General features: G+C 47.2%; 1 protein-coding gene across 12 annotated transcripts in view; it reads left to right on the forward strand.

Annotated features, from left to right (window-relative positions):
- Wnk2 (WNK lysine deficient protein kinase 2) overlaps positions 1-13,601 on the forward strand; it is a 127,186-nt gene that overhangs the window by 69,408 nt on the left and 44,177 nt on the right. For all 12 annotated transcript variants that reach the window (XM_087205937.1, XM_087205938.1, XM_087205939.1 and 9 more), the window contains 6 exons: positions 396-445; positions 1,207-1,375; positions 1,446-1,562; positions 6,310-6,480; positions 6,584-6,629; positions 7,136-7,255. In XM_087205937.1, the coding sequence (XP_087062063.1) occupies positions 396-445; positions 1,207-1,375; positions 1,446-1,562; positions 6,310-6,480; positions 6,584-6,629; positions 7,136-7,255 (673 nt within the window). The remainder of the gene's footprint in view (positions 1-395; positions 446-1,206; positions 1,376-1,445; positions 1,563-6,309; positions 6,481-6,583; positions 6,630-7,135; positions 7,256-13,601) is intronic.

Below are 13,601 nucleotides of genomic sequence, written 5' to 3' on the forward strand. Positions count from 1 at the left end.
CAGCCATACAGTCCTGTTCTTAACTGTGTGCTTTCTTTTACTATAAGCCCACAGCAAGATGGAGAGCAAGAGTTTTATAAATGGCTTTGGAGGATGCTTTCCCTTGGAGAGGAAGCAAAAGCCTATGAAAACCTTTTTCACAAAACCCATGAGTCCTCTTTTAGGGATGATCAAAGTGGGTTAATAGTTTTGGAAAGGAAGCAGCCCTCAGCTTAAAAATGTGCTTGGCTCTAAGCCTTTGAACAAAATGAAAGCGTCAGTGTTTGGTGCCCTGCTGGCTGCAGGCAGAAGAGAGTGGCCGCGGAGGTGGCAAGGGAAGATCGGGGTACCCTCTGCTGTGCTGCAGGGAGGCAGGACACGCGTGACCGTCCTCTTTACTCTGGTTTTTATTTCAGGAGCAAGCCTCGCAGGACAAGCCTCCCGGCCCCCTGCAGAGCTGTGAGAGGTACTGGCCCAGCTGTGACCTTGGGGTGTGGTTGGGAGGCGTGGGCCCAGGCCTAGCCCCTGCTGCTGCTTTGCTCAGATCCTGCCCATTTGCCTGGATGCCCTCAGGCTTTTAACAAATGTCACCCCCTTTTCCAGACCTCACCTGGAGAGCCTCAAGGATCTGCTCTCATGGTTGAGCCCTGGCTGCTAGAGCCGCCTGGCTGTGTTCTGGGTCTGTGTGCCTAGGACTTTGCAAAAGGGAGAGGCTGTGGCAGAGACTCAGTCCTGCCTGGAGTTGGGAGGGGCTGGCACCCCTATGGGCAGAGCCAAGTCCAGCGTAGACCCAGGGCTCCAGGCTGCCTCCTCCCTATGGTCTGGGAGGCGCCACTGACTTCATGGGTCCTTACTCTTCCGGGAAACTGGGACACTTTGCAGGCTCTGCTGAAGTCCTCCCAGCAGCCCCGAGTGGCTGCTTTGTTCTGTTGCTGTTGCATAGCTGGGGAAACTGAGGCATGAGACCCAAGTCACAGGTCAGGAGGCTGAGAGGGCTTAGGTCACGCGGCCAGTAACTAGAAAGCCTGCATTTCCGCATGGCACCTCTGCTACCTAGGATAGGTGTTACAGGGAGAAAGGGAGTCTAGGAGTCCCCTCCCAGGCGGTGGCTGGCTTTGTGGGTCATGGCTTCAGACCCCAGAGGCTTAATGCCCCAGGTGGGGCTGTCTGTAGTAGGCTTGCTGGTCATCTATGTAGGTGCTGTTCACATTCTTGGTTTTTACTTAGCTTTGGTGGTTCCGATGTCACTTCTGGAAAAGAGCTGAGTGATGGCTGTGAAGGCGCCTTTGGAGGGGGCAGGCTGGAGGGCAGGGCTGCCCGGAGACACCACCGCAGGTCCACTCGTGCCCGCTCCCGGCAGGAAAGGACTGCCCGGCCCCGGCTCACCATCCTGAATGTGAGTGGCTGCCGGGGTCAGGGCACAGGGGTACAGAGTCCTCTGCGATCTGACCGTCCCCTTCCTGTAGGTGTGCAACACAGGGGACAAGATGGTGGAATGCCAGCTAGAGACACATAACCACAAGATGGTGACCTTCAAGTTTGACTTGGATGGGGACGCACCTGATGAGATTGCCACGTACATGGTGAGGCTGGGCCCGGGTGGGTGGTGAACCTGTCTCCTCATGTCCTGGGCATGGGCTGGGCCAGTCACATGGAGCAAGGCCTGTATGGAAGCGTTTGGGTCTGCATTGGGAGCACCAACTTTGGCAAACCAACCAGGTGCCAGAGGGCAGCTTGGGGGATGTGTTCACAACTGCCCCACCGTAGTGTTCCCTGTGCCTCAGAATAAAAGGGGCTTGCAGACGGGTGACACAGGTGAGCAAGGACAGGCAGCGTCCCCAGCAGCTAATGTCCTGTGGTCTGTGCTTAGAGCCCCTGTATTAGTCACTGTCCCATCACTGGGGTAAAGTGTCCAATACCCACAACTTAAAGGAGAAGTTTATTTTGGCTCATTGTTTTCAGAGGATTCAGCCCATGAGCGGCTGGCTCCACAGCAGAAACATTGTGGTGGAAAGGGATAGTGGAACAAAGCTGCTCAATCCAGGGCAGCTGGGAAGCAGAGAGAGAAGGAGGGAGCCAGGGACACGAATATACCCTCCCAGGTCACGCTCCCAGTGGCCCATACTATCAGGCTGCACCTCCTAACGGCACATTCAGCTATGAACTTATCAGTGGATAAATCCAGTCATGAATACAGCACCCCCATGATCCAGATACCAAATTCATGAGGCTTTTGGGAGACATTTAAATCCAAACTGTAAAACTCATTGCGCCCTCTCAACCCCCAGCAGCAGTGTAAACCCAAGCCCTGTGCTCCTGTCCCCATTCCCCAGCTCTGGTGCATCTCTGCCTAGAGACACCTTTCTCTGCCTCTGTCCAGAGACGCCTTTCCCTGCCTGTGCAGACCATGCCACAAATACCTTGTCATTTGTGAACTTTCCTCTGTCCCATGCCTGTGCTTCCTGGCGATACTGGTGGGTCCCCAGCACCTGGTCTTGCTACAAGTGGGGTCTTAGGCCCAGAACCTGTCCACCTGGAAGCACACAAAGGCACAGTGAAATGGACTCACTGCTGCAGACCATGCACTGGCTCATCTGTGAGGACCTCAGGGGATAACACTATGTGTACACATTGTTCACGTGTGAGAGAAAGTTAGGAAACTGTCCTCGGGGACAGCAGCTAGTGCCGCTGGCCAGTGCTGTTACCCTTCCCTCTATAGGGCCCCACATGCAGTGAGTAGAGCTAGATAACTAGGGAATAGAATATACAATTTAATTTAAGTCAGTAATTTATTGTCCCATGTGGATAGTGGCTGTTGCATTCAGCAGCCCAGGTCTGGAGTCAGCAGAAAGCTGCACCTTGGCCTGTGTCCCCAGCCACCCTGGCCTTAAATTCTACCTTAAATTCTGATGTGGGTTTCATGGGGGAGCCCTAGCTGTTTGCCCCTGGGACAGTTCCATGCCTCAGTGTCTGCTCCACAGACTCTTCGCACAGGCCCTTCCTGGAGCCCAGGTGCAGGGCATGGTCCCTGCTGTGTTAAGGAAGAAATGGTTCTAACACTGTTGAGAGGGGCAGGAAGACTTTATTCAGGACTGTTGCAGTAGGGGAAGGATGAAGGACCCGCTCCAGCACTGCACAGACAGCAGTAGTAGGGTGGGGTGGGGAGTGTTGCTTACAGCCCATGAGCAGGGCAGGCATGTGTGTGAGTGGAAAATGACTAAGGGAACATCAGAGTGCTGAACCCGCTGGATGGTCAGATTGCGGAGGATCTGTGCCCACGTGCCCCACGCCTTGCACACTCTTGTTCAGAATGTGAGCCAGCCCATTGTCCCTCTCCTGCCAGGAGTGGACCTTCGTGGACCTATGATGGTGTTTCTGGGCAGCTCTGCTCTCCAGCTGCCCCTTCTCCTGGGTGTCTTCACAGCTGTCACTCAGGTGTCTTCCAGAAGCGACATCAGAGACTCTGTAGCAGATTGAAACCCACTGTGCTAAGCCCACATAAGAGGATCCTCACGCTCTGATATCAAAGGGGCTGTGAGGACTTTGATTGGATGTGGTAGCTGGGGGATTCTCCCTCAACTGACTTAGCAGGATTCTTGGTAGAGACAAGTTAGGTAGAGGGCAGGAGAGAGCCAAGGTTAAGACCTGGCAGAGGAGAGGGTTGGAAGTGCGGGGCTAGGGTTGGACCAGGGACCTTTGCCAGCAGTGAATGGCTGGCTCCTCGTGTGGCCACTGGACCTGTGAAACTGTACAGCATCTCTTCTCTCATCTTCCTGAGTTTTTAACTTGCACCTTGCATTACTTTTTGTGTGCATGTGTGTTCATATGTGAGGAAGCATAATAAAGCCAATGCCTGTGAAATAAATCCCTTGGCCTCTGCCTGCCACCCTGCCTGTCGATCCTGTAGGTGCCTCTCTTGCCCTCTGCACAGCACTGTGACTATACAGTTGTGAGTCCATATCCTCTTTTTTTTTTTTTTTGGTACCAGGGATCGAACTCCGGTCCTTGAGCTTGCGCAGCAGGCGGTGAAACCACTGAGCTAAATCCCCGGCCGTATCTGCTTGTTTTTAGTGCCTTTACATACACAAGTCCCTGTTCAGTGATGATTATTAGTGGTGAGCTTTGTAAACTTTAGCCTCTTCTTGTTTTTATACTCACCACTCTGGTTCTCCTTTCATTTTGTTCCTTTTTCTTTCATGTGATGGGTTTGAATTAGGCTTTTTTTTTTTTTGGTACGGGGGATCGAACTCAGGACCTTGAGCTTCTGAGGCACATGGTGGTACCACTGAGCTAAATCCCCAGCCCTGAATTGGACATTTTTAAGCCAAGTCATCGTTTACACCTTTACAGGTCGGCATAATATAAATATGCAAATTTGGTTCATCACACTACCCGCGTGTGCCCTCTTCCTCACGCCCCTTCCTGCCCCAACAACAGAGGCATCAGGAGCTTGAGCGGAAGGATGGGTGTTGGCTGGTGGAATGGGTTGCTCTTCAGACGAATTCTTCCTCTCCTGGAGACCCTCCTCTAGGGTGTGGAGGGCAGGGGTTCTCAGTGTGCTGTCACTGGAGGTTTGGCTGGGCTTTGGGTTTGTTATTTTTCAAAGACCCCCTTGCCAACCCAGCAGTAAGGGAGAAACTATGGGTGTTTGGATTAACTTGGCATTAATTCCAAGTAATACCTGCACCCTGTATTTTTAGGTTTTTCTCTATGTTGGTTTTCAACTAATTTTGATTTCTTTACAAAGAAATACATACTTGGCTGGAAGAACTAAGAGGCTATAGTTCAGTTTTGTGTGGCGTTGGAACATGCGTATGTTCTTGCACACAGCATCCTGTGTCGCACCTGGGTGCTCTGGGGTGGCTCAGGTGTGTTCCCCTTACGTCGTGTTGCACTCCCATGCTGTACTCGAGCCAGGTCCTTGTCTGAGAGTGTGCATGGAGCTCCACATGCTCTACAGCCAGCTTAGGTGGGGCAGATAGACCCATCCCTGAAGGGGTCTGGAAAGATGGGTAACTAAGGCAAGGGCCAGAAGGGCAGAGACTGGACCCCAGTGGCAAGGAGACAAGTGGACATCTGTCCCCAGAGGTCTTTGTAGAGTTTTCTGAGCTATACTACGTCCTGCTTGCCTCAGTGGCTGAGGACACAGCAGAGCACAGGAAGCGCTGGGGGACTGTGCGCTCATGGGAGAACTGGGGACAGTGACCGACCTGGAAGCTTCAGTGTCCAGGCTGTGGTGTGGGACCTCCTGCTGCCCTCCCCTCACTTGCCAGGGCCTGGGCTGTCACTGCTGCCCCAGGGGCTGGGTGAGTGGTGAAAGGTAGTCGTCCTGTGTGTGACCAGTGTGGCTGTGAGGAGCTAGTGAATCACATGGACTGAAGAACACTTGGCCTTAGCTCAAGCCTGTGAAGAGGATGGCAGCTGGCCTGAGTGGGTGCTGCACTAAGGAAGGAGGGCCACTTGTGTGGACGTCAGGGTCTGAGATGCAGAGGGAGAGGATGTGACACAGCAGTGCTACATGGTGAGACAAAAGGCAAGGTCAGGACCCAGATGTGTGCCACAAGCAGCCTCTGTGGCCAAGCACCAGGCTGCCCTGCCCAACTTGACTGACTTTGGAGATGCGCCCTCGGGACTCAGCTCTGAAAAGAGCCCTGCGGCTGTGGGGAAGTTTGGTGGGAGGAACACTGGTCTTAAGACATTCTAGGGGAAAATAGGTGTGGGCTCATGGACTGAGCCTCTGGCTTGAACTGGCTGCCTCCAGCCTGAGAGTCTAGGCAGGAAACTCCAAGAGTCACTTCTGGGAAGCAGGAGATGCTGGGAGCCCCAGCCAGGCTGCTCACTGGACACCAAGCCCTGCCCCCGTGTGCCTGGGCCCAGGTTGAAGGTCTGACACTGAGGCTAGGCATGGAGAAGCAGCCGGTGGCCACCTCATACAGCTCTGCTGTGCTTGCAGACTCAGCCTGTCCCTACACAGACTTGGCTTCCCACCTCTTATCACCTGCTTGGTGTGTGCCCCCAGGATGCCCTTCCCTCCCTGGTCCCAGTCCCAGCCCCCTTGGTGCTGCGCATCCATACTCTCCCCACAGGTGGCTGGAGGGTTCATGATGGGCTGTGGCTCAGGACAGGACAGTGCCATCTGGGTTATCTCTCCTGGTGACCTTTACCTGATTGAGCCACTCTTGTCCGCCCCTGAGAATGTCCTCTTCTGAGGCCCCTTTGCTCTGTCTTCTGGGGCCTAGGACGGGATGGAGATCCCTGCATTCCTGATAGAGCCCCAGCACAGCTGTGGCCGGTGGCAGGTTGTCACCAGCTTCCCATATCCTCTCATAGGTGGAGCATGACTTCATCCTGCCGGCTGAGCGGGAGACATTTATTGAGCAGATGAAGGATGTTATGGACAAGGCGGAGGACATGCTCAGTGAGGACACGGATGCTGACCAGGGCTCCGATGCAGGGGCCAGTCCGCCGCCCCTGGGCACCTGTGGCCTGGTGGAGGGGGAGGTGAGAACCCAGGTTGCTGGGGGGAGGGGGTGGTGGCAGGAAGCAGTGGAGGGACTGCTACCTGGACGCAGGCTGCACTAACTTCCTATCCTCTCTCCTCCAGGAGGGCAGACAGTCCCCAGCAAACGCCCCTGTGTACCAGCAGAACGGTGAGTCTGCCTCACCTCCTTCCAGCCACCCTGTCACAGCAGATGCCACACCTCAGGGAAGGGCCATTTGCCCCATGTCCTGCCTCTGTGCTCTGAAGCCAGTGTTTGATAGAATCCCCCCTTCTGCACAGCATCAGGGCCTCTGGGCAGTCCACTGATGGGGCTGTGGGAGCCTGGAGAACAAGGGTTCCCCCTCACTGGGATCATCACCTCCATGGCTGGTTCTCCAAGCATCTCAGGAACTGTACCCAAGCTGGCTACTCCTGAGAGTCCTGGGAGAGGGGAGGTGCCCCTGGGATACGTGGGGACCACTTGTGCCCAGAGGGTCACCGTTCAGGATTATGGTGGGAACATGGCTTCCCTGCCTCCACCCTTCTGAAGAAAACCTCATAGGTACAAACAAGTTCCCTGGAGCCCCCATGCAGGTCTGGCTTGGTGGTGGGCATCTCCTGGTCTAGGGAGACATTGGCTCCCTCTCAGCACGCTGTTTATATTCTGCTTCTCAGTGCTACACACAGGGAAGAGGTGGTTTATCATCTGTCCGGTGGCTGAACACCCAGCAGCCGATGTCCCTGAATCATCACCCCCACTTCCTGTCAGCTCCCTGAAACCAGAAGCCAGCCAAGGTAGGAGCACCAGAGGCCCCCACCTCCCACCCAGTCCCCTCTCTAGGTACCCTGTGGGCTTCTGTGCATCCCTTTGTGGTGTGCCCTGGGTACCCAGTGCTGTGCAGGGCCTGACCTACAGGGCTATGTCCCCGTCTCTGTTTTCCACTGGGTCAGTCAAGTCAAGGCAGCAACGGCTCCAGCGACCATATAGGGAAGGTGCAGGTGTGTGTCGATGAGGCTCTTCCTGCCTGCCTGCTGATCTCGCACCCTGGCCTTCCCACTTGGCAGCACACCTGTGCTGAACATGCCCTGTGGACCTGCTTTGCGTGGGTGTGGGATGCCAGAGGTCCTTTCAGTTCTGAGAATGCCTGATTTTGAACCATCTACACTGGCTGCAGCTCATGTTATTGGTCAGCACCTGTGCCTGCACCTGTCCACACAGACAACAGTACACTCACCCTGGGCTGCTGGTTAAGTCTTGATTTTTACAGTTCTTTGAGAGGCTGAAAATAGTCATTTGAGCAAATAAAAGGTTTACTTTCCCTATCAGTTGGCAGGACAAGTTGCTACTTAAGTAACTTGGCCTAACATTTTGGTATACTCATAAAAAATACTTGTAAATCAGTTCTGATTTCCTATCATGTGTTTGCAGTGACCTGCATTATACTTTTGATGATACAGAACGTTGGGGAAAAGATTAGGCTGTTAGTAAAACCTCACCGAAGCCACACTGAGGCGAGGTGCTCTCTGGTCAAGGGCGTGAGCCCAGGCTTCACTGAGAAGTCATGGACCAGCACCCTATCTGAAAGACTCACTTTTAAAATGAGAATGTGTTGATATATTACCTCTTGATTATAGTGTATGCACTCCCAGATACAAGAAAAGCCCCTGTGAAATAAAGATAAATTTTCATTTGTCAGGGTTTAAGGGGCAGCATAGTGGGAAGTTAAAAGCACAGTGTTGAATCATCGTCCTGCACCTGTACACCAAATGATCTCTGGAAACCTTTCACAGCCTGTTTCTTTGTCTGTGAAGGGAGGGAGGGAGGGGAAAAAAAAGTAAGGTAAGAAAAAGGACAGAAAACTGGGGGTAGCTGTGTTAACTGGAGTAAGCGTCTACCGAGGATGACCACAGAAGTTTGGAAGGTCATGAGAATCACCTGCCCAAAAGCATGGGCAATCTGAAGGTGGTGGAGCATGACTGGGCCTGAGGACAGAGACCAAGGATGGGACCCCAGTCCTGGCCCCTTGCTCCTGCGGGGGTCTCCCATTCCTATAGGAGAGGCTAAGTGTGGCTTCACCTGTCTCGCTAGCTAGAGAGAAGGGGTGTAGAGTTCAAGGACTCCAGGGTGGCCCTGCTAAAGCTGTGCATGGGAGCAGGCAGTATCCCCCAGAAGATCCAGGCCCCAGAGAGGAGCCCACACCAAGGTCTCAGCCCCTCACCAGGCAATCCCAGTGCTGTATGCTCACGCAGGAGTGCAGACGTCCTTTCTGCAGGGAGGGGACATCATTTTGGGTTTCATGTGACTGTACAGACAGGTTTTTGAGGATAATATCGGGCACATATGGAACAATAACTAGGCAGAGAGCTGGGATCTGGGTAACATGGAATAAGTGCACACATCAGCGTTTGTCACCATTGAGCTGCGTTATAAATCTTGGAAGAAGCATCACACAGCTGAGTACTCAGGAAAATATTAGCAGCAGGAAGATTAGAGAAGCAACCAGAATTCAAAGTACCACTGAGCCAGCACTGAGTTCAGCCCATTTTCTTCTGGTGTGTTCCACCCTACCCGAGTGTAGCCTTTGGACCAGATTTGAGCTCTGGGATGCCCATGGGGAGAGCTCCAGAAAAGACCCTCTAGTTCGAGCTCACAAAGCAGGAAAGGAAATTCCTAAAGCTCACAGGGTTTCCTTCCTGAGAGCTGCCCCTCTGTGCACCATCCTGTAGGTAAGTCTGTAGGCAGCAGGAAGTAACCAGAGCCTGCAGGAGGCATCGTGTGAGAGAGGGCCTTCTTCTCACAAGGGAGAACAAGGGAGGCAAGGCCTCAGAGCAGACTCCACGCCTGTTGCTTTTTTTCTTCTCTCATTCACTGCCTGGCCCTGCCTGGCCCTGCCTGGCCCTGCTTGGCACAGTCATAGAATTGAGTGGTTTCCGACCAGAGGTTCAGAACAGAAAGTGTGAAGGAACCAGGAAATACTAGGGAGGACACAGAAAGGGAGGAGCTTTGGGAAACAACCCCATCAAGCTGAACTTCTGGGTACACCCCCAACCTCTGAGTGGATAGAGCTGATCCAAAATAGCCAATAAAAGCCTTGGAGAACTGAGGTAACAAATCCTACGCAGGTTCTGTACTGGCCTCTAAATAACATGTACCAGCTTCAGGTCAGATTAGTCCTGCAGAAGCACTAAAAACTGAGCCAACTTGTAACCACAGCTCAGAGAAGGCAGTCTTCACCTAACCAAGTGGATTGGCTGCTACCAACATTCACTATAGGACTTAACACTCAAGGTTTCATAGTATCATTCAAGCTCTTCAGAATAGAATCCAAAATTACTAGACACGGACAAAGGTAACACATCCAGTGATAAGATGACATAGATGTTATGATGATCTGACAAGAACTTTAAGCAGGTTTTACAAATACGCCTGAGCAAGCAATTGCAAACATTCTTGAAACAAATGTTAAAGTAGAAAGTATCAACAAAGAAATGGAAGTTCTAAAGAAAAAACCAATTGATATTTTAATACTGATAATTAAAATAACTGAAAGTATTCAACTGGAACATAGGGAAAAAAGATAAAAAAATGAACAGAACTTTGAGAACAAATAATAGAATCTAACATTTGTGTCAGAGTTCCAGAAAAAATTTGAAAAGTAATACTGAACACTTCACAAGTTTAGTGAAAGGGATAGATCTAGAGATTTAAGAAATGAAGCAAACCTCAAATAGATTAAACCAAAAGAATACATGCCTGTGTACCTTATCGCTCTGCTGAAAACTAAAGACAAAGGCAAACATTGTAGAAGCACCCAGAAATGATGCTACATTGCCTAGAAGGAACAGTAGTTGAGATGACTGCAGATTTCTCACCAGAAACCATGGTGTCCAGAAGGAACCGGCACAGCATTTACAAAGTGCTGAAAGAAAAGAACTGACAACACAGAATTCTGTTTTCAGGAAAAAATGTCCTTTAGGAATGAAACAAATAATACCATTCTCAAGTAAAGAAAAGTAGGAGAATTTGCAGCCAGTAATACCTGTAAAAAGCATTATTAAATATCTTCAAAGAGAAATGATACTAGAGTGCAACTTGGAAAATCGGGAATGAAGGAAGGGATGACAAATGTCTGGGTGAATATATTAGACTATTCTCAAGTTCTTTTAAACATGTCTGGCAGTTGAAATTTAAGAAATTGTAACATCCAGTGATCTTTCAATGTATGTAAATATAATGTAGGTATAATATATGTATGTAAGTTCAGTGTGGTATGATATATAACAGTTCTAATAAGGGAGACCTACATGTTTGCAGTATTCCAACTGAAGTGGTGAGTACCAATTCTAAGTAGATTGAAAGTTGAATATGTGTTTTAGAACTCTTAGAGCAACTACTAAAAGAATTGCTCAAAGAGATATAGTCAAAAATCAGAAGAGATAAAATAAGATGAACTAAAAAAAAAGGCAAGTAAAGAGAAACAGGATTAAAAAAAACCTAGGAAATGGGCAAAATAACCTCACAGAACAAACAAAAGTGTTACAAATTTACAAATAATTAAAGGTTTAAAAAAGTCTTATCCATTAACTAAAATACAGATTATGAGAATCACTTTTAACTACCCAACAGAGTGAACTAAGTTTATGCTGTCTACTAGAAGCTTCGAATAAATAATTCAGGTAGGCTAAAGGAAGGAAGATGGAAAAAAAGACCATGCAAACACATCTCAAAAGAAGACTGAGTGGCTCTTTTTATTTCAAATAAAATAGGCTTCAGAGCAAACAAAAGTACCAGGGTTAAAAAGAGATACTACATATTCATAAAAGGATCAATTCATTAAAAAAAAGTAAGTCTTAAATGTGTAGGCATGAGGTACAGAGCTTCAAAACTAACAGAACCTAAAGCAGAGATAGACAATCCATAACTATAACTGGAGACTTCAACATTCCCCTTTCAGTAATAGATAAAAGAAGAAAATCAGCAAGGATACAGAAGATCTGAACAGTACTAACAAGCAGCTTGGCTTAATATTTATAGAACATTCAACATCAACAGACTCACTTTCAGGCCAGGGATTTAGCTCAGTGGTTCTGGCGCCTGACTCTCAAGCGCAAGGTCCCAAGTTCGATCCCCGGTACCAAAAAAACCCCCAAAAAACAAAAAAACAGACTCACTTTCATTTCCAGTACATATAGAACAGTTACCATAGTCTGGGTTATAAAACAAACCTAACAAATTTAGAAGAATTGGTACTATAGCAAGTATGTTCTCTAATATAATGTAACCAATAATTACATAACACTTCTAAATTACCTATGGGTGAAAGAAACAGTCCGTCCCAAAATTATAAAACATTTTTGAATGAAGATGAAAACATAACATATTAAAATTTGTAAGATGTAGCTAAAGCGAAACCTAAGTACATTATTTATTGCATTAACTGCTTAGATGAGAAAAAAGATTAATAATTAACCTTTTCACACTAAGAAGCAAGAAAAATTAAAATCAGTCAAAAGGAAACTGAATGAAGAAAATAAAAAGCAGAATAAGTGAAATTTAAAACAACAATAGATACAACCAATGAAGCCAAAAACTGGTTCTTTGAAAAATAAAAAAGCTAATAAAATTATAAACCTCTAAGGATGGCGAGAAGAAAAGACACAAAATACCAACATCAGGAATAAAGAAATATTATCACTAGATAAAAGATAAAAAGATAATACTGGAATACTATGAATAAGCCCACAGATATAAATTAGAGAACTTATAAACTAACTCTGAATTTCACATGGAATTGAAAAAGACATTAAAATTTGGAAAAAGAACTAAATTGGATAACTCACAATAACTGATTTTAATAATATAAAACTATAGTAATCAAGACAATATGATGTTGGCATAAAGATAAATTAACAAAATAGTGCAGAATGAAACAACATAGAAATGGTTTATTTTGATAAACATACAAAAGATATTTAGTTCAAAAAAAGAAGAGTCTTTTTTTAGTCTTAGAACAGTTGATTGTCCATATACCAGAAAAACCAGCATCAATCCATACTTTACACTCTATACAAAAACCAACTCAAAATGGAATATAGAACTAAATATAACATTGAAAACTATGAAATATGTAGTAGAAAACATAGGAGACCTTAGATTAGGTCAAGACGTTTTGAATATAACACCAAAGCATGATCTGTAAAAGAAAAAAAAAAATGGTTAATTTAATTTCCTCAAAATTTAAAATGTCTACTCTTTCAAAGATCTTAGGGGAATGAAATGACAAGCCAAAGATTAGAAAAACAGATGCTTGCAAAGCATATATGTGACAAAGGATTTGTATCCAGATAATATTGGGAACTCTGAAAACATAATAGTAAGAAAGTAAACTAATGAAAAGATTTGTACAGACATTTCATCTATGCAGATGCCAAACAAGTATGTGAAAAGATCATTATTCAGTCAGGAAATGCAAATTAAAAGCTGTACACTTACACCTTTTAAAATAACTGGAATTTGAAAGATCAAGTGTTGGAGAGAGTGAAAAGAAACTGGAACTCTTAGATCCTGTATGAAATGGTACAATTACTTCATTTGGTAATTTTTTTTAAAAGTAAATGTCCGAGTATCATGTGAGACAACCCTTCCACTTTCTGCATCTTTCTGCATTTGTGGGAGATTGGTTCCAGGACTCCCACTCACCCTCCATACTAGAATCTGTGCATGTTCAAGACCCTTATATAAAAAGGTAGAATACTGTATTTGCATATAATATATGTACATCTTCCCTTAACTATAGATTACCATTAATAAATAATACAATATAAATGTTTTATGCTTTGTAAATGGTTGTTATACTGTATTGCTCCCAGAATAATGATGAGGGAAAAGTCTGTATTACAAATGCAGTTAAAGCTTTTTTTTTTTTTTTTTTTTTGTGGTTGGTTTGATCCATGGATGTGAATGCATAGATTCAGAGGGTGGATTGTCCTAACTCAAAAGAAATTAATGCAGGTGCCCTTACAAAAATGTGTACAGAAATGTTTATGGTAACTTTATTTATAACAGCTAAAACCTGGAAACAGCCAGGTGTCTACTTTGGTTTATCCATACAGTATAACACTACTCTGCCATAAAAAGGAA

This window comes from Heterocephalus glaber, unplaced genomic scaffold (assembly GCF_053883595.1).
Source record: "Heterocephalus glaber isolate CG9 unplaced genomic scaffold, H.glaber_assembly_v1.0 deba00000621, whole genome shotgun sequence".
NCBI lineage: Eukaryota > Metazoa > Chordata > Mammalia > Rodentia > Bathyergidae > Heterocephalus > Heterocephalus glaber.